Source organism: Vanessa tameamea, chromosome 3, assembly GCF_037043105.1.
Source record: "Vanessa tameamea isolate UH-Manoa-2023 chromosome 3, ilVanTame1 primary haplotype, whole genome shotgun sequence".
Taxonomy (NCBI): Eukaryota; Metazoa; Arthropoda; class Insecta; order Lepidoptera; family Nymphalidae; genus Vanessa; species Vanessa tameamea.
The window spans coordinates 491,728-511,565 of NC_087311.1; the positions used below are offsets into that span (position 1 = coordinate 491,728).

Genomic DNA, 19,838 nt, shown 5'->3' on the forward strand with positions numbered 1-19,838 from the left:
AGCATCCTTAGGATCGAGTGAGCTAGTTGTTCAATCAAAATTAATAATAATAAGGACCTTCGATAAATTAATTATGATGTTTTTTTTTCGACAAAAAATTTATGAATATAAAAACATTTAATTCAATTCGTCCTTGAAACATCAGTCTCATCAAGCTAGCAAATAACTTTTACTACTGATAATTCATATTATATTATATTATATGAAGTTTATTCTGCTACGAATAGTTTAATAGAGTTTACGGGCATGCATTTGATATGAGAGAGCAATTAAAGTGTTGGATGCTTGATGGCGCAGTTAATGCGTACGTTTGAATACCTGCCTGCTAAAAAGTTTTAATATTCCTATTAAAATAAACCTGTACACTGTCTACAGTAACAGTTAACAGAGCTTGTTTTGTTACATAGCTATAGAGATAGATTTGGACCACACACAAACAAAAACAAAAGAATAATCAGTGGCTTAGTTATGTCGATAACCTCACTTAACACGTGGTTTATGCTTTACGTCAGCCTTTAAAATGATAAATACGGGTCGCTTAAAAGAAAATTTAATAATAAATAATAAATAAGAAACGAATCAGATAACAATAAAACATTTTGCCATTTAGTTTGATGTTCTGAGGTACTGCACCTGTCCGCTCTACGCAGCTAATAACAGTGTAATAATATGTCGTGTTGTTCTTAAAACAGGTATGAATAGCCCTAGATTTTAGTAAAAGCATTTTAATGAAAAAATACTTCCCTAGATGTGTTTTATAAAACCTTAAAACTACACAAAAACAGGCTTACACGGCTTATCCTCTCCAAATGGATTAAACCTTGTGGTATTTTATAAAAAAAAAATTTTTAAATAGGGTTGTCGTTAAAAGCAAAATGTTATTTATATTTAATAAAAAAATAAACATAAACTTGTAACGGAATGTTTTATTCACTACATAGACTACGTATTTGTTGTGTTTCAACGGTTTTACGGATTTGCATAAAGGATAAAGATGAAATGTAATTCATTATTAATGATATTCATCACAACAACACAATTTGACAATCTTTATCTTTAGGACGGCCTTGCTCTTTCTTACCGAGACCCAGATGTCCTCTCCGGACGATACTACTTTTCTTTCTTACCCAGAGTAGAAATTAAAACGTGCCTTTGTACCATGAGCTGGGGTGTGCGTTTACCTCAGAGATGATATCTGCTCTCGTCGCGCAACCACTCTGTAGAAGCAGTTTTGACCGGCGGTTTTTCCAAACGGATACATCTTGGGATTCTTTAAAAAAACGTACACATTACTTAAATGCCCGTAACGCACCTGTAAGTCCCCCAGTGTTGCAAATGTTCACGGGTGGTGGTAGTCATTTTCCATCAGGTGACATTGGTCACATAATCATCAGCATCGTGTACAATTAAATAAACATTAAACATACATATATAAAAAGAAAAACTTACCTCTGTTTAATATAATCAATTTTTAATATATATTGTTTTATCAAATCCACTATTATTTACATTTTTGAGCTAACGCAAAAAAATTACCGACATTTTGAACAAATTATTTCATCAGCTTATAACTAAAACCAATTAGTGAGATTTGGTAGTACTGAATAGTTGCTAGGTTTCTAAATATTCGTCCGACGGCCGACAGTTGTATACCGACTATATAATTAATCTTTATCGAGAACTGTACTTAATAACCAGTCGTACCACATATGGCTCCGTTTTATGTATGGGTAGCATAAATTTCATAGGTATTATAATATTTATTTTCACTAGGTACAATTGTATTTTTTTCCTTATTGTAACAGTAGAAATAAAAACATTGAGTTCTCTATAAAATATAGGTATATGCCATTGCGGGCTTTGTCTTAGAACTTTTCACGGAGGAAAAATTCAGCCATTAGTTTCGCGTAACTTTAAATACTTACGCAAAGCACGCCATGAAAGCTTTTAAAATGCACGACGTTTTCTGACTTCGTCCACTGACGAATATTTTGTTATGAATATAACTAATTTATAATATACTATCTTAATACCTAATGTACGTTTCAATTAATGAAAGAATTTTTAAAATAGAAGTCGTGGTTCGGTTCCAGATGTTTCTTAATTATTATTTTTTTGGCTTTTATTTGTGTCAAAAAAAGTATAAATTATTTCGCCAAATCCAAAGGTTTCAAGCTGACAAAATTCGCGCTCTCCGTTTATAATATTAGTATAATACATATAGAAATAGATGTTATATTCCTTCATAATTTACCAAAAAATGGTTACCTACATAAAACTAACCAAAAAGGCGATCGAATAAAAAACCATAGACTTTTTTATTTCCTTCGATTGTAAAAATAATAATAATAATACTTCTTAAAAACTGTTGATGACTGATTTGAGAATATTTTTAATTATTTATATTTTTAATTTATGGCAATTAACATTGTGACAAAAAAATCATACATTAATTAGATATCAATGATGTTCAAGTAAAATATCATTGTTAGATATTATAATTATGCTTATCAGAATAAAATCGGATTTTTTTCATGTTGACAACTCTATTATGTATTGTCATTGTCAAAAACCTGTGGTCGAAAATATCAACAAACCAAGTAAAATTTGTTTAAAATGAGTGTTAACAACTCATCGTAAGCCCTTGTTTCATAATTCTAAATTCATATAAAAGAAGCTTATAAAGATGTTTTCACTGTCTTATGATAGTACAAAACATACTTAATAATTGAACATTTTCGAATTAAATTGTAGACAAAGAGATTAATACTTATTTAAGTAAGAAAATATTTAATGTTATTAAGATGAATTCATATAAATGTGTTAATTGTGGCGTTGGTGCCAGTGCCCTATACAAAACGTATGGGCCTTCTGTTTTGAAATTAACAAAATGTGTAAGTTCTCTCAACATTTCTTTTTTAACTTAATATAGAATTGTAAAATATTTTCCCATATTTGAAACAGATTTATGATGGTTGGTATACTATAAAAAAAAAGACATTCTGGCATGTAATATGCTTAAAAAAAGGATATTGTATACAGACTATAAAAACACTCACTTTTATCTATAGGGAAAGAAATAAAAAAATATTAATTTGATTTCAGGATAGTTGTAAAGGAGTGATAGATAAATACATAGAATATGATCCAGTTATTGTGATGATTGATCTAGTTCTAATGTCTAAGGAAGCACAGCGGCATATTATTTACAACACTGAATTTAAGGTGGGTAGTGAAAATATTTGATTTCACTGGTCAACAGGTTCAGTCAAAATTACAGCAATCAGTTAAGCTAAAATTATGTAAATGTATACTAAATTACTTAGATTTTTAACTAAAAAGATTGTATAAAAGTTTCTTGATAATTTTTAATCCTTTACAGTCATATTGGAAGTTATTTATAATTCTCATAATGTTGGAAACATATGGAGTATGGAGAAATGATAGTCTCTTTAATATAGCTATTAATACAGTATGTAATATCAAAAATAATAGTACAATTAATTCTACTTATATGTAAGTATTATTTTTTACAATATATTAGTAATAATTATAATACTGATACATTTTTGAATATACAATTTGTACTCTGTTTAATAGTTTTTTTTTCCATTTGTTACAATTTGCAGAAGTAGTTCCAAAAGAGTTTTTAATGTCTGCATTTGTTGTCTCAAAATTTAGCCATTATATATATGTGTCTAAATGGTTAGAAAGTATGCAACTTAACCAATGATAGTGGGTTCACACTACTTAATTTTGTAGCTCTTAATTTGTGTTATACATATTATTATATTATATCTGTGGGGTTATTATGTTTATAGCATAGCAACTGTTGCTATCAAATATTGGTTGTGGATTGATAAATTTTGCTATGCTCTAACCATAATAGCGCAACTGGTACAATGAAGGAAAAAATTGTGAGGTTACCTGCTTGTGTCTAATTTCAATGAAATTTGTAATCCACCAACCTGCATCGTAGCAGTGGGATGGAAGAGGCCTTAGCCAAGCAGTGGGACATTTATAGGCTGTTATACTATTACTTTATTAAACACTATATAACAGTGATAAAGAACTACTGTCTAATATTTTAATGTGTTTCTGTATATTTTTCAGTACTTTGCCGATAAATATATCAGTACCAGAGCCTTGGATGAGCGATTGCAAAGGCTGGGCATATGAGGAGAAGGAATCCTTGGATCTCTTTATATGGGAGAAAGACTTCTACATTCAATTCTTATCCATATTTACTGGTATGTAAACATATATTTTTACAGCATAGGGACTGCCCAATGTACCAACCGGTAAGTGGTCACCTTTGCCTATACACACTGACATTATAAGAAATTAAAAAAAAAAAATTAACACCATCAATGTGCCATCAACATTGGGAACTGAAATTATGTTTCTTATGTAGTTACAATGACTCACTCACCCACTGGAACACAGCATGGTTGATATTAGAGCTATTTGTAATCTAAGTTCAGGTTTATTTTATTTATGCCAGTGCCCTCTCCCGTTTGGCCATCCCCTAGCATTTAGCAACGACCCATACTGATTTATGTATCTCTTAATGTGATACTATGTGTACATCATGCATTTTAACATAATCTGTTTCAGGTATAATAGTATTCATCACAATAGTTCACTTGTTAATGAAGCTATTTAAGAAATTTTGTTTTCAAAATGAAGGTAATAAGATTTTTTATACTATTTTTTTGTAAAAGCAAATTAACTTACCTTGTGTAACCAGATAAGTTAACTTTTTTTTGTATGTTTCACAAGATGTTAGTACAAATAGGCTAACTGTTTTAAAAAAAAAAACAGCGGAATTTTTAAGTATTGCTTATTGGCGGTAGAATATCTCAAATGTAAACCTGTCTGGGTACCACCAACTCATGGCGGTACTTACCAAGACAGGCTTAAATAAAGCCTTACCGAGAAGTTATTAGTTTTACAGTAATTTTATGGAGTTTACAGGTAAGGATATTCTTCTATATAAAACGGAATTATAAAGTGTCTAAACATCTACTTCAATGAAATCAATAAATGCTTTACTACTAATTTCAAGTAGGTATCGTATCCATATCCTACCAATTTATGTAACCCTTGTCTAATTTAATTTTTGGCCAAATGTTTTTTACCTTAACTCTACACTCCATAAGTCATTCAAAAGCAAATTTTGATAGCTATGGAAGTCCTCATACTATAAATAGATACTTTTGTTGCACTAGTAGCTTATACGGCTGCGCATCCCGAGTTCCCGGCTAGAACGGAGCAAATAAAAAGATTTTGGTTTTTTTTTTTCTATAAAGTAATGCATATAATGTACATAATAATTGTACTTAAATCATACTTCTTGTTACTTGTAGGAGCAATATTAGGGTGCCACACATATTCGACCCCATAAAAATTCTAAAAAGTAGTATTATTTTAATTTAGTTAGAAAAATGATAATTATTTAATTGCATGTTTCTAGTTTCGTTAGCAAGAGTGCTGAAGTCGTTTTCGTTGGCCAACATGAGCCTGCTGTTCACGTTGCCCATGCTGGTGTGGGGCAACTCCGACACGCCGCCCGGCACCAGGCTGTTGCATTACTTGATGGTCTTCTTGTACAGCTTCATCTTCTTCTATAACACATTCCGAGGTGAGAGAACTTACGTGCATTTTGTCATATAAAATCGTTTTCAAAATAGAGCACAATATCGTGAAACTTTGAAATGTCATTGTTATTTCAGATATTCGTTATTGTTTTTGTAATTCGATTATTTGAATAACAAATAGGCCAGCTGATTAGAAGTAGTCACTATTTACACACTAGATTATATTTGGCACATTCACCATCAACCTTCAGAGGCATGAAACCAGGGTATAAAAGTTTCTACTCCTTTTCACTAAGAGGGGCTTGCACACTGGGTTCAGCTAATCTATACAATGCGCATAAACAACTCACAATAGGCTATTTGACAATGCGAAAAATAAAGTGTCAATTATTGTAATCAGTATATATTATGAGTTTAAAAATCGTTATTTATCAACGAAAGTTGAAAATAATAATTAATTTATTCAAAAATCCATAAATAAAAATGAGTTTTTTTAAACGTTTGTCACGTCACAAAAAACGCTCCTGATTGGACGGGCTTATGATGAAGTCACTTGCTTATTAACTTCGTTTGCCTACTCTATTATTCTGGATTATATGTGCCACAGATTAAAATACAGGCAAGTGACGTCACCGACCCCATTGCAGCGCCATATTGTCAAAGTCGCGTTTTCGCGCGCTATTTAAATATGTTATTTTTATTTTGATATTTTTCAGCAAATTTGTACTAGAATTAAAAAAACAACTTTTACATGGTTCCTTAACCTCTACTAAATAATATAAAATGCATTTTAAAAACCAGTCAAATAGCCTATTGTTTTAAAAGTTATGAGCATATTATAATATTATGAAATGAAATGTATTGATGTTTAATTCATAATAAAAACTTATCTCGTTTCAGTTTTATATGAGAGCCCTAAAATAGTGACTGCAATAGTTCTCACTATCAGTTACTGTATCAAATACTTGACTACGTTCCATATGACGCCGTTTATAAGAAAAATAACAAGATAGCAGCAAATGAAAATTAGACTTGTGTAACAAAGTATTGGTTACTACACAGATATCTGAACATATCTGTTAGTCCATAACCCTAATGCAGTAATAAGCAGAGACAATAAAATAATAAAAGTATTAATTAAATTTAGCATTTGATGCAGCCTAAAATGATTGTTTAATAAATAATATACTGTATAATTCCAACATCAATTATATGTTTGTGCTAAAAGCCTATTCATGTAGCAGACAATGTCAAAAAATAATGAATTTGTGACTTACAAGCAAACTAACATGAATTTCCTAATAAGTTTGTTTTTTCTTTTAATTACGTAAATAAATGTGCATACAATGAAAATTTCACACATTTTTAATATATTATCTTTACATAACGACTGACACACATCTTAACCTAAGTAATATTCAAACCAAATTAGTACCTCATGAGTTTAGAAAACTAAAACCCTAAATATACTCCATATTATTTGTGATAGATAAGGAATTAGGATAGATTATTTAAAGGATCCTATCATAAGTACAAATCGAAATAAACAAACTTATTTGTGTATTTTACTAGCTTTTTTATTTTATTTATGGATGTGAAAAATTGCCACCTGGTGGTTTGCCAACCTTTAAAAGGCCTTCGAGTATACTGGCTCACTTACTTTAAAAACATCAACTTTGTTTACATTTTTATTGCTAGAATTGATATGTGAGTGTTACTCAGACCTGCACAAAGGCCACCAGTGAACACTAGAATTGTCATAATTGTCATAAATAAAATAAATATATTTGCAATATCACAGAGTATTTATTTTGCAAAATATATCTGACATTCAATTTACATCTTGGTAATCATATCCTTTATTAAAACTGTACTTATACTAACATAGAAATATACATATCGATCATTATTATTTTTTATCAAAGCTAAACAAAATATAATCAAAGTCATGGATTTTTTTAAATCTGGAAGACACCTCAAATTGAATTGCAAGCATGCTATTTAAAAAAAAAAAACTTTCAAATACAATTAAGGCTTAGCATTAATAAAGGAATGTTAAATAACCTTATTTTACATTTCAAATTGCCCTTGAGTTCTTTACTTAAAATACCATAAACCTAAAATAAAATTTATTATTATACTTATGTAATGATGATGTTGAATGTTATCATTTTATACTGTGTTTTTCTTTTAAATATTTTTTGAAATTTTACACATGACAAGTTTAAATGTTAAAGATGACTCAAAATTTTCACTCATCACAGACTATGCAAGAGATCAATGCTAAGATACTTTATTAAAGAAACTATTTTTTTCCTTACAGATAGAAGAATTGTCAATTAGGCAACATACTGAAGCTACCATTGGCTATAAAAATGACAATTATAAGTAAAATTTATTGTTTCTTAAATATAGTAAACATGCATTAATGTTCATAATATCAATACTAATCATTGTAATATTAGACTAGGTGACAGTCATTCATGTATATATAGACAAGTGTTGATAAAAGAATATTAAATTTCAAAGCAAAGTATTAAATGAGTTTACATTCTACGTAAACAATGTGCAGACTTTATTACATTACATGTAAGACAAAGAATCTATTTTTAACACTTCCAATGTCACAAGTCACCTTCAATATGTGTTTCATCATCAAAATGTTATTTAGTATTCCTAAAGATGGATAAAAACAAAATTATACAACTAAGATCTATGCTTGGCATAATATTTTGTGCATGTTTGACTATATTAAATTAAAAAAAAATCACAACTGTATGATAACATAATATATTTTAAAAAATGTCTTAAAAGAATTAACTAGCTGCTTATCATTCACAACATATAAATAAAATCAGATTAGGCATTATGTTTGAGGCAGTTTTGTGATTTTGCCAAAATTATTATCATTCATAACGAAAGAGGTGGCCCTTCTATACAAGCTGTCGAAAATACTTGAATAATTATGAATGCGTAATTTGAGTATGTTAAATTCTGTTCATTGAAAATGATAAAGGGAAAACATATAATAGTTTTTAATGTTAAAATTATTCTTTACTAAAAATTATAAGGAACAAAGTGGATTATCGTTACCACAACAGTCTTTGGTGAAATTGAGCTCAAGCAAAAAAGTATAATAATCACCATTATAATAGAAGCTAATGTTACAATCACTACACTAAATACATTAATGAAGGTTAAGGAAGTGGCAAGTGTATAATTATTATAAATTATTATAGCTTATTTCATCATATAATTTATAAATTATTAAAGATTCAACAGATCTATTTTAAATTTATTTAAGAATGTGAACAACCCTTTTTATCTTTTTTTAATTACATTTGTTTTACATAACACTTACGTACAAAGGATTAAATATTTATTTACCAAGCAAATAACAAGTATGCCTCTGGTGTTGGGCACTCAGGTTATTTTTTCAGCTATATAATCAGAATTGCTTTCCAACAGGAAAATGTTACTAACATTCTTACAGTGATTCTAATTGTTGTACACAATTGTAATTTATAAAGTATTCGTTTTTTAATATTAATTTGTAACATACTTATATTCCTCTGATAGTCTTGTATTTAAATATATAGGGCATAACAATTTCATAAGAATTGGAAATTTGTTATTAAAAAAGTTAGCATAAGTATTATTACATTAATTAGCATAGCAAACATAATTTGAGCAATAATGTATATCATTGTTTGTAAAACTACTGTAACAAAGGATTTAATTTATAAATTAATCTATGGTTTTACTGTTATATCGTTAAAGTTGTCTAGTAAATTTATGCCATAAATTATAATGCAACTTTCCAAAGAAATAGAAATAAATAATACCCAATCAGCTTCAACAATATAATCTAAATTTATAATAATCAGTTTATATTCAATATCAACAAACAGGAAAATGATAGAATAAATTATATTACACGATACAAAGCTTGGTAAATAAATATTTAAACTTTGTTGCTATTAATATCTAAACAAATAAATTATGACCGATCAACTGAGAGATTACGGAACCAACGGTGGATCGTCTTGACCTATCATAACATCCTCATACATAACATCATTACTTCTTTTTAAATTAATCTTTTGATGAATATATTCGATCAAATTATATTTCCTAATAACTAACACCAGGCCAGACACAACGAGAGCTATTGTGAATATTGAAACAACGGCGGCTGTAGCATCGTGATTCGACGATGACTCTGATTCAGCTACGCAGTCGTCTCCATTCCTGACATACTGTTCTAAACAATAGCATTCATGTGAAGTTCCATTGCATACTTGATTATTCCCTGGGCAGCTATTCAACTGGCTTGTGTTGCAGAACAGGATATGCTCTGTTAAAAAGAATAAAGTTCTCGAATATCACGTCCTGAATGAATTGATTCAATTAAATAATTGTTTAGGTAGGTACTTACCCGTGTATGCGTAAGATACGAAATTTATTATTATTGTTGCAATAATATCAACGATTTTGATACCCATATTTCTCTGTATAGGTCTCTCGAGGACTCACATCACAAATTTTCACGGGATTATGCAGTTTTTGTCTATTTTGCTTTCGGTGAATCTTTATTCGACTTCGTCGCGCAAGCAAAACAAATGTCAATTGTCACATTGTCAAAATCAAAATGTCACTGAACTGACTGTCTAAAGTTTTTTTTTTTCTTCTCTGGCTTAAATCTACAGTTATTCAGTCTGCGTTTTTTTTAAATTTGGAATAACGTTTTGTTACTGCTGAGCAAAAATAAAACAATAATATTATATACGTTATACTTTATTTATAAACGATATTAAATTGATTTTACTCTATTACAATTTTTAAAAAACACATTTTGAATTATAGCAAATAATATATTAAATTTCACCTTCAAACAATGTACTTAATTTATATATTAAATAATAATAACAAATTTTAAGTCTTTGGTTAATTTGATTGTGTATAAATTATTTGCCTTCTCTTATTAGATACACTTTTTATTTAATTTAGAAATTATATTCATCCCCAGTACCATAGGTGTACTTTTCTGGAAGAACGTAGTCAGCAGGATCATGACCTACAGCTTCCACTCCGCCATTGCCATCTTGAGGGCCCTCTCTGTTTAAAAAAAAAAAAAAAATTAGTAAACAGTCTACAGTGTCAGTACTAGTGTATTTTTATTGCAACCGTTTAATATTTTATAAACGACATTAATTAACTCTAAGTTTCTTAAATAATCTACGCATAAAAAAAACGTTAGCTATGGTTATATGCAGTGAAAATTATAAAATCTCGTATATAATAAATATTTTTTTAATTATACCTTAGTTCTTCGTGATCATTCGATGACTTTTCAACTTTTTCTACTTCTTCTTCAGCTTCTGGTTCCTCTTCGCGATATCTTTCTAGAATTAGATATATTATAAGAGAATAAATTAATTTTGAAAATAAAACATTAAACATTTAAGACACCTAATTAATTTTAACACACTACTTGTATCTTTCGTTCCCCTAATACCTACATAATGCGATGCATATTTTGGACTGAGACAAATATTTATTTATAAATATACTAAGAAAATAATCTAAAATATCGTCTTCAGGAATTTAATTGATTTTAAATGGTCGTAAAACGAATCTTGCGCTCAATTCACCTCTTTTCTCTTGAGGATGACTGTGGGCTCCATCGTGACCTTCGTCATCTAGTCCAAACGAGTCTTGTGTTTCAAGCTCATAGTTGTCTCCGGCCTTTTTGTGGTAGGAGTCGAAATGTTGGTAACCTTTTTTGCCACCGCCAGTCTTCTTTCTGGAATATCCGATCTCTCCGTCACCTTCGCTTTGGTAAGTTTTGTGAAAATTTTCAGGCTGAAAGATTTTTTAAAAATATTTGTGACAATTAAATACAAAAGAGATAGTTTATTTGTTTAATAAATTAGGGTACTAATAAAATTATAAAAAAGATGCTTTTCGAGTTGAAAATTTTTGATTTTATTTTCGTTTTTTTTGGTAGGTTGAATATAACATAATAATTATAGTTCTTACAAAGAACGGTTAGGTACCATCTAATCTCCAAATACCTACGCACGATCTAGCCATTCAATCACACAAGAACACTGTTTTTATGAGATATAAGACATAACATATTATTTTTAATGCTTTTCAATGTAAATATATATATAATAGTTAAAAGTATTAAGTTGAAATAATTAAAATTAGGTACTTACTGGTGCAGCCCTGGTTTCCCGGACATATGACCCAATTGACATCGTGTCATCGACCATTTCCAAATCATGGAGTGTTATAGCCGGCATAGCTATAGCCAAGTGCAAAAAACCCAATGCAAGTAGCTTTAATTCCATGATTGCTCTAAAATAATTAAAAGTCTAAAAAATATTATCCGCTACTAAAAATTTGTGTTTTTATTTATCCTCAACAAAAACTCGATTTAAAAATAATTGTTCTTGAATTACTTATGTAATTTTTAAATTTAAACAAAAACGATGTTAACCACATAAATCTCTGACACGTTTATGAGTTTTTACTTAAAAATTGACAAAAACTGTTCCGTCCGTTCGTAGCGCACCGTTTACGAACTCCACATTGTAGTTCAATTCTTGTATTTTATATAACGGTTGATCGCAACCGCGAAGTCTTTCACAACATAACGCCAGCTCTAGTACAATGCTTCTCACTTACTTCTTACCTATTGTTTATAGACTAACTATTTTATTTACAATTTTCTTTTAATCTTATTACTCAAACGCATTGAAATATTGCTACAGTAGGTTGGTAATACAGACCTATCTCGTTTAAAATATACTAAAACCTCAAAAATTGCGTGCGGCACCTTCGGATATTAGTTTTTTCTATTGGTGTAGTTGTTTTGTTTTAGTTTTGTATTTTATAAAAAAAGGTCTCCTCGTTTATTAGTCAGTATAGTTTGGGCTTTGGTATATATTAAATACTACACGTACTTTTCGTGGTTGGAATTTGTATCTTTTTTTTCGAGATTCGTTTTCGAAATCTTAATTTGGATATTGACCAGGATATAAATAGAATTTTTATTTAATTATCAAATATAATTTGCAATTTTATGAACAATTTCAATAATTGTTGTAAAATCTATAGCCGTTGCCAAAATATTTCGAGGGCAAAATTTCACCGGATACCCATTGTTGCGAAAGGCAAATCATAAATATAGACGTGATTTAATTTTGTAATCAAGATTTAAAGAACAGAAAGCACGAACTGATAATATGTCGCAAATAGCTTATTGAAAACGTACTTGTGGTTCTTTACCGTGTGCAGTGATCCGTGAACTGTCTCATGTTACGTAGTCCATTTAAATATTGTATCTATGATTAATGCGGTGCATAAAAATTATGTGGTTTTTATTACGTATTATATAAACGATTATATTTTACGTCGATGTTATAATAAAACTCGCGGCTTCATTCGTGATTTTTGGCCATGCTGTTTTTTTTTTTTTACTTTTTAAACCAGGCTTCGCGCGGATAAATAAGGGTCTACATAAAATGGTTTTATATTGAAGGACAAAAATACATAGAAAACAATCTTGTATTTTTTGGGTCAGGGCCTCTAGCGAACACAGAAACCTCACCAGTTTCATAACCATCGGATGTGATGAAATAGTCTAGGAACGCATAGAGTACATATTCACAAATTTTCATGTTTATTTATTCAAATATTATTCGACAATTTCAATGACTTTTGTATAACAACAATCTAAGGGATCAGCCATTTAGAAGAAAACCAGTAGCTGTGACGCTGGTTTAATTTAACATATTATAATTTATATTCTTTAAAATTACGATTCAAAAATGGTCATAAAAGCATACTTGAATAAAGTATATTTTGATTTCGATATGAAACGAATGCCTTCCTTATTTGATATCAGTACCCTTAGTACGAGTTTGACAGTTAACTTCAAGTAATTTACTTTCGGTTTTCTTTTCATACAAATCCTATCAGTTCCCCAAGCGCAAACCCTCTGCGTTTAAACTAAAATCACGAGATTTTATAATTAACGTTATCGAGTTTGAAGTCGAAATAACGGGCGGTTTTCGACATTTTGGTAGTACGAGTAACACTTTTGACAGGCTTACGCATGTAAATGGACGTTTTCGTTAATTTCTTATCGAGTTTGAACTCACTTTATTTACTTAGGTGAAAGCAAATGAAACATCATTTTAAAAATTAACTATTAATCGTGTGAGGCAATATTATGCTTGAAGATTAGCTACAACCGTTATGGTAGCCTTTTATAACAATAAAAAGCAACGAATTTGAATTCTGCGGAAATTTATCTTCTATTAGCCGTATTTTAAACGAACCTATTTTCTTGAGAATTGCCTTAGAAAAAAGTTAATAAGTATTTGTGTTAACATGTGAAAAAGAAATGAATAATAAATATTAATTTATATTAAATATATTTACAAATATGATACAAACGAAAGGTGAGTCTAAATTTTAAATTTATTTTTAAATGGCATCCTAACACGTTATTTAATTACATTGAAAATAAATGAAAATTGTGTAAAATCATTTAATTTAACTATCATAATGTCATTAAATTGCTTATATATAATAGATTACGTTAATAATAGATATCAGTATTATGATAATAGATATCATTGTGATATGTATATTGTTTAAATGAGTACTTCTTAGTTTAGTCTCGTACAGAAATAAAACAAATGTATTTGTATTCAGTAAATTCTGTATATTTTCAGCTATCACCAAACCGTCAGTTCCAATTAAGATTCAAACAAGTTGCCATATTAAGTGTCATGTTTTTCCTGTCTTAGGAAACGCTGTATAAACTTTAATAGTTTTTTCTTTGTTTTCAACCGCTTCTTCACTATTTGGCGTATCGTTCAACGCTAATTTTATAGCATTCGGAAGAACTTCAAGGTTTAATTCATATTCTTTTTTTAATCGTAGTTCATCCAACACTTTTGCTCTGTAAAGAAAATGCTTTATAAAAGTAACTTGCAGAGTTAAATATGCCCGAATGTGCCTTATTGTAATAATTAGCTATTCGTCTGACTTAAACGAAGTATGATTTGCCAAGTTTTAATTTTATTTTTTTGAACGTAAGACCAGATCAAACATAATTACAAAAAAAAATGTCTTTATCTTACGACACCTTATTGTATTTAAGAAAAAAACATAATGGGTGTTTTGGCTACTAACATAAGCTTATTGTCAGCCACATCAAAGCGTAGCACTGGAAATCCTGAATCTCGTCCTCTCTGAATGGAGTTTTTGGCGAGCATATGAATAATCTCAGACGCTCGTGGGACATCTGGCGGTACCATCAATATTACCTATAAATAAAATAAAATGAATATGATTTATTGTTTCAACAATTTCAAGCGGCAATAAAAACGCTCTGCGAGCGTTGAGATGAACATTCGTTTATTGAGTCTTGCACTTAAAATAAATCGATTTTATACTGTTTCGTTTTCTTTTGAGCATTTTTTACAGTAGGCAAATTAACTTACTTGTAATATATTATGCACACTGTATTTCTCATGTAAGGCTGGCGCTCTCAAGCAATGAGCTGTAAACAACATCAGTTTTCGTGATCGAGAGCAACGCATACAGCGAGCCCATTTTTCCAACATCGTCGCGTCCCAAGGACACACTGAAGTACTTATTGCGAGACCTCGGATTTGTGACCAGCCGCGCTTGGCTTCTTGTTGTTCAGCTAGCATTGAGTGACCTGGTATAATGCATTTGGTAAGATGGAATGTTCCAAATGTAAATTTACTCGTATATACATATAATCTAATATTTTACTGAGTTAATTGTTCATCGTTGCTAGGATCAACAAAAGCAGATGCAAAGCGTTTGGACATAAAATTTTAAATATTTGACTGCAATATTATTTAAAATATTTTTATTATAATTTAAATTAAGAAGATGGAAAAATAGACGCCTCATATAGTGATGGTCACTTCCGCTCATATACATTTTTAAATCACCTCTATCACTTACAGACATCATTGAAAAGAGATAATATAATAAGAGAATCTAACAAAAAATTCCGACATTTTCATTTTAACGGGACCAAACTGGAAGTATACCCCTCCTAAACAAAAAAAAAAAATACAATTTTTAAATTGATTCTTATTTTTTGTTTTCGGTTAACGAAAGATAATACCTTGAGCTAAGGTTCTGGCGATGTAATCAGATAACACGACATTATAACTATTGGAGCCAGGTGTCTTGTTAATGAGTCCTGGCCATGCCAGCCGAGAGTTTTCTCGCACAAATCGAAGGATACGAGGCACATCTGCGGGTCGGGCACGGCGTACTCGCATCCGGGGCTCGTCTTCTGTACCTTGTACCTTGTCAAAGAATACCATAACTTTAACAACATATTAAGTGTGAGGGCATAATAAATCGTATAGAAAATTATTGACTTATGAATAAGGTTATATAAATCGTTCCGGAAATATATATAAAATTTAAGTTTTTTGGTTTCTTGTTCATCATAATAGCATGATCCAAATGTATATTTTAAATGTATTTAACACTACTTTTAATATTGAGTATTTAAAATTTAGTAAATGTAAGTATGGATTAACACAACCCCGTTGCTTTATTAGAAAATTCAATACCGAATTTAATAAACTGGGTTGCTTACAGGGGAGATACATATAATATTGCCTATTATTTGCTGTGGAGGGAGTTACTACATCCCTATAGTGGGCAATATGTTACAATTATTCTACCGAAATTACTAAGTAAATTTTGTCAAATGTTAGGAGAATAATAATTATCAACTGACCATTATTTGCTTCGATTTTGAATCAGTTTTGGGCTTATCGGCGTAATTTCGCTTGAATTCATAAAAATTGATCGTTTTAACTTTATATGATGGCATCTTTGTAAAAAAATTCTTTGTTGATAACAATTTCAGGTAACTGATTATTAACGTCATTGTAAGTGTTGATGGGGGGTTTAATTATAACTATTTATGTTTTCGGTGTAACATTTTCAGCTTTTTTTAATATTAGGTTTGATATAAATAATTATTTAATATGACATGGCCGCTTGGTGACAGCTGATCTGACTGATTTTTTTTTATGAATTTGAATGGGTCTATAAATTATCAAACAGTCTTTAAAGATTGTATATAAAATTTTATTAAGTAATATCAAAATTTTTAATAAATAATTCTTTAGAATTGAAGTCCCTATTGAATATATTTTTATTAAAAATATTGTGATATTCTTACTGTTATGTTTGTATTCTTTGAATACAGAATATTTCCAGAATAATATTTGTCAATGAAGAATGTTTTGCTTAATATGATACTATTTTCAAAGTTTTTAAATGACACTATAATGACAAAAATTATTATTAAACATGACGAAAGAAGTCACAAAATGATTTAGCAAAAATATTCAGTTAAAAACAAAATTTCATAAACTAACATAAAAAATGAGGACAGAACTCCCAGCAATGATCGAAAATTTGCAACAATGAATTGCTTTAAAATATTAAAGTACGCCATGCTAGCTGAGCGGTGTGCAAAGCCCCGCATCAATTTACAAATCAAACGATTTACCAAGTCGTCAGCATGTGATGAGTGCTTTATCCCCGATAGAAAGCCGGTATGAAATAATTAATCTTTCAAATCAGATTTGACCATCATCATCACCTTAGGTCAAATTATTACACACTAGGCTGCTGTTTGACCTCATTTTCATCACCTACTAACGTTACATAAGATTCGAATATTTTTAAAACAGTAAGACAACAGTTCGATAGATAAATACAACATATTAAGACACAACCAATATTAATAGAACGTATATAATGTTATCTGTATTTTAATTTTAATTCATCATAAAATTTAATTGAACATTTTGAGCATAGTATGCTTCTAAGTTCCGGAGACTGGTGACGGAATGTTCTTAAATTTTAACTATCAGTAGGAATAATATGAAGTTAATTTTTCAGTGTTTTAATATTAACACCGTCTCGGTGGAACGTGGTAATGCAAGTCATGCGAAATTAATTAAATCATTTCTCTATTCTCATTACTGGCCGAGGGAACCGAGCGTCGTGGGTCTCTGGATGTGTCTCAACTGTTCCTATCTTGAAGTCCTTACAGACAAGTATTCTAATTCTGGTACTTATGTTATTAAATTTATATACTTTATACCGAGAGGGCCTTGCAAATATAATAAACATAGTTTAATCTAAGGTTTCTGAAAAAATACTGCACTTTATTGAAATAAATTCTTAGACTCAATCAATCTATCAATCAATCAATAAAGCGTATTAAAATCAAAATGAACTTAAAAAGAGGGAATTCCTTGTCAGTTAAAAACTCATCACCTATTTCAACGTCAAACAGCAATACATAGAATAGTTGTGTTACGGTTTGAAGAGTAAGTGAACCAGTTTCACAAAAGGCACAAGGGACATATTTAAGAGATGATACATATTTTTTTCAGTGCTAATTGCCACTTACCAAAATATGGGCTTTTTGCCAGTTTTAAACAAAAAGTACCAGCATATTAAACCATATTATAAAAAAAAACTCTTCTTCTCTGAAATCTTTCAAAAAAGGTTTTATTGCTTTGTCGTAGGTGACCGACTTTTGGCATATGAATACATTCAACGCACAAAAGAGAGAAAGCTGGTTGGTGTAAGCGTTGCTAACAAAACATACCCTTGGATGGTAAATGAGTTAGAGGAGTGGGCGCATTTTACATCGTCTAGACCTGAGAGGAACCGAATGTACTTCATAGCACACTGCTTGAAAACTCCCAATTTGTTTAACAAGTACAATGTTAACTATCTTTATGATGTAAGTGTTCATCTTAAAACTGTAAATACGATAATGATTTACTCATATATTTAATTTCATAAATATGATTCTACTTGAAATCCCAATAGTCTTCTATCTATATCTATAAAAAGATAACGGTTTACTTTTTGAATGCTCATGACGCAATAAAACACCTGATATTTGTACCATTATATTCAGCGTGTTTTACATAAGGTTTTTGACTAAACATTGTAATGCGGGACCCGGCCTGCTATTATGTAATATATATAATGAATAACAATCACTAAACTTAAACTAAGTCGAAAATTTTTAAGCAAAATGTAGGTATAATTAAAAATATTTAACCCGAAAAAAGTTACAAAATATAAATTAATAATATTATCGTCAAAATATATCTATATAAGTTAAATATAATGATTTTGGTTTTCTTTATGCGTCAATCCCTTGAAAACTACTGAACGTATCGGGGTGAGACTATGACGAATCAACCGAAGGTTACAAGATATTTGGCTCAATGAACTAGAAATATATAAAAATAAATATATAGCTTACTTAACAAATGTGTTGTTATTATTATATTCAATTAAGGTGGAGATACTGGGGACCGCTTCCGATGTAGCTGGTCAAGGTGTAGGAACACTTCTATTGCGTACTGTTCTCGATCACGCTGAGGAACTCCGTCATCCTCTCGTTCAAGTCATAGCAGTCAGTCAATATACGTAAGTATTTTCAACTGCTAGTATTTTCAAGGATTTAAGGTATTTTTGATTGGATAATAATTCTCCAAGCTTACAAAAAATGTCTTCATCAAATATTATCTCCGTATCATATTTTATTTATTTGTAGGTCAAAAATCTGTGAAAAATGTGGAATGAAGCGAGAATGGTCGATGGATTTTAGTGACTTTATTGACGATGCTGGGCAAAGGGTATTCTTTCCTCGAAGACCTCATCACACTGTGAGCATCTATACCAAACATTTTAATCCCGCAGCTGGTGGACGGGAACCTCGCAAACCTCTTAATCTTTAGCATTTGCTTCCAAGCTTCCTCATGGTCTGCTCTTTGTAATAATTTTAAAAGTCATAAATTATTTAAGATAACAAACAAATGGAAATAAAAATCTTTAAAAAATGTACAATTGACTTATAATTTGGTTGAACATATAAATTTGAAAATCTTAGATATAATATTCTTATTAATGAGTTTGGTCTTTTCTATTTAAAATATTTTGTCAATTTTAACTAACAAGGTTTAATTAAATGGATATCATGAAATGAATCAAATTTTATATTCAAGATTGTATTGTCACCAGCACTAACCAACAAGTGTGTGCAAAATAAACAAATACGTTTATAATATAGTTGGAAAATTTGTCTTACACATACTGCAAACTTAACTGCAT

General features: G+C 29.9%; 4 protein-coding genes across 4 annotated transcripts; 2 read left to right on the top strand and 2 right to left on the bottom strand.

Annotated features, from left to right (window-relative positions):
- The first annotated feature begins 2,737 nt into the window (after nt 1–2,737).
- On the top strand, nt 2,738–6,873 carry LOC113397215 (protein ARV1). The gene is made up of 7 exons (XM_064217807.1): nt 2,738–2,894; nt 3,106–3,225; nt 3,383–3,516; nt 4,114–4,250; nt 4,618–4,689; nt 5,477–5,644; nt 6,501–6,873. Exons 1-7 carry the CDS (start codon nt 2,805–2,807, stop codon nt 6,611–6,613), a joined length of 834 nt encoding a protein of 277 aa, XP_064073877.1. The 5' UTR covers nt 2,738–2,804; the 3' UTR covers nt 6,614–6,873.
- Nucleotides 6,874–10,551: 3,678 nt separating this feature from the next.
- On the bottom strand, nt 10,552–11,994 carry LOC113397216 (uncharacterized). The gene is made up of 4 exons (XM_026635459.2): nt 11,825–11,994; nt 11,255–11,465; nt 10,924–11,005; nt 10,552–10,718 (listed from the first exon to the last, which is right to left on the bottom strand). Exons 1-4 carry the CDS (start codon nt 11,957–11,959, stop codon nt 10,607–10,609), a joined length of 540 nt encoding a protein of 179 aa, XP_026491244.1. The 5' UTR covers nt 11,960–11,994; the 3' UTR covers nt 10,552–10,606.
- Nucleotides 11,995–14,322: 2,328 nt separating this feature from the next.
- On the bottom strand, nt 14,323–16,699 carry LOC113397109 (uncharacterized). Its single transcript, XM_026635261.2, has 5 exons — nt 16,420–16,699; nt 15,790–15,976; nt 15,128–15,348; nt 14,817–14,950; nt 14,323–14,583 (listed from the first exon to the last, which is right to left on the bottom strand). The coding sequence occupies exons 1-5, from the start codon at nt 16,570–16,572 to the stop codon at nt 14,409–14,411; spliced, it is 870 nt and encodes a 289-aa protein (XP_026491046.2). The 5' UTR covers nt 16,573–16,699; the 3' UTR covers nt 14,323–14,408.
- Nucleotides 16,700–16,979: 280 nt separating this feature from the next.
- LOC113397108 (uncharacterized) lies at nt 16,980–19,556 on the top strand. The gene is made up of 5 exons (XM_026635260.2): nt 16,980–17,248; nt 17,598–17,769; nt 18,233–18,453; nt 19,024–19,154; nt 19,282–19,556. Exons 1-5 carry the CDS (start codon nt 17,117–17,119, stop codon nt 19,463–19,465), a joined length of 840 nt encoding a protein of 279 aa, XP_026491045.2. The 5' UTR covers nt 16,980–17,116; the 3' UTR covers nt 19,466–19,556.
- Nucleotides 19,557–19,838: the final 282 nt, after the last annotated feature.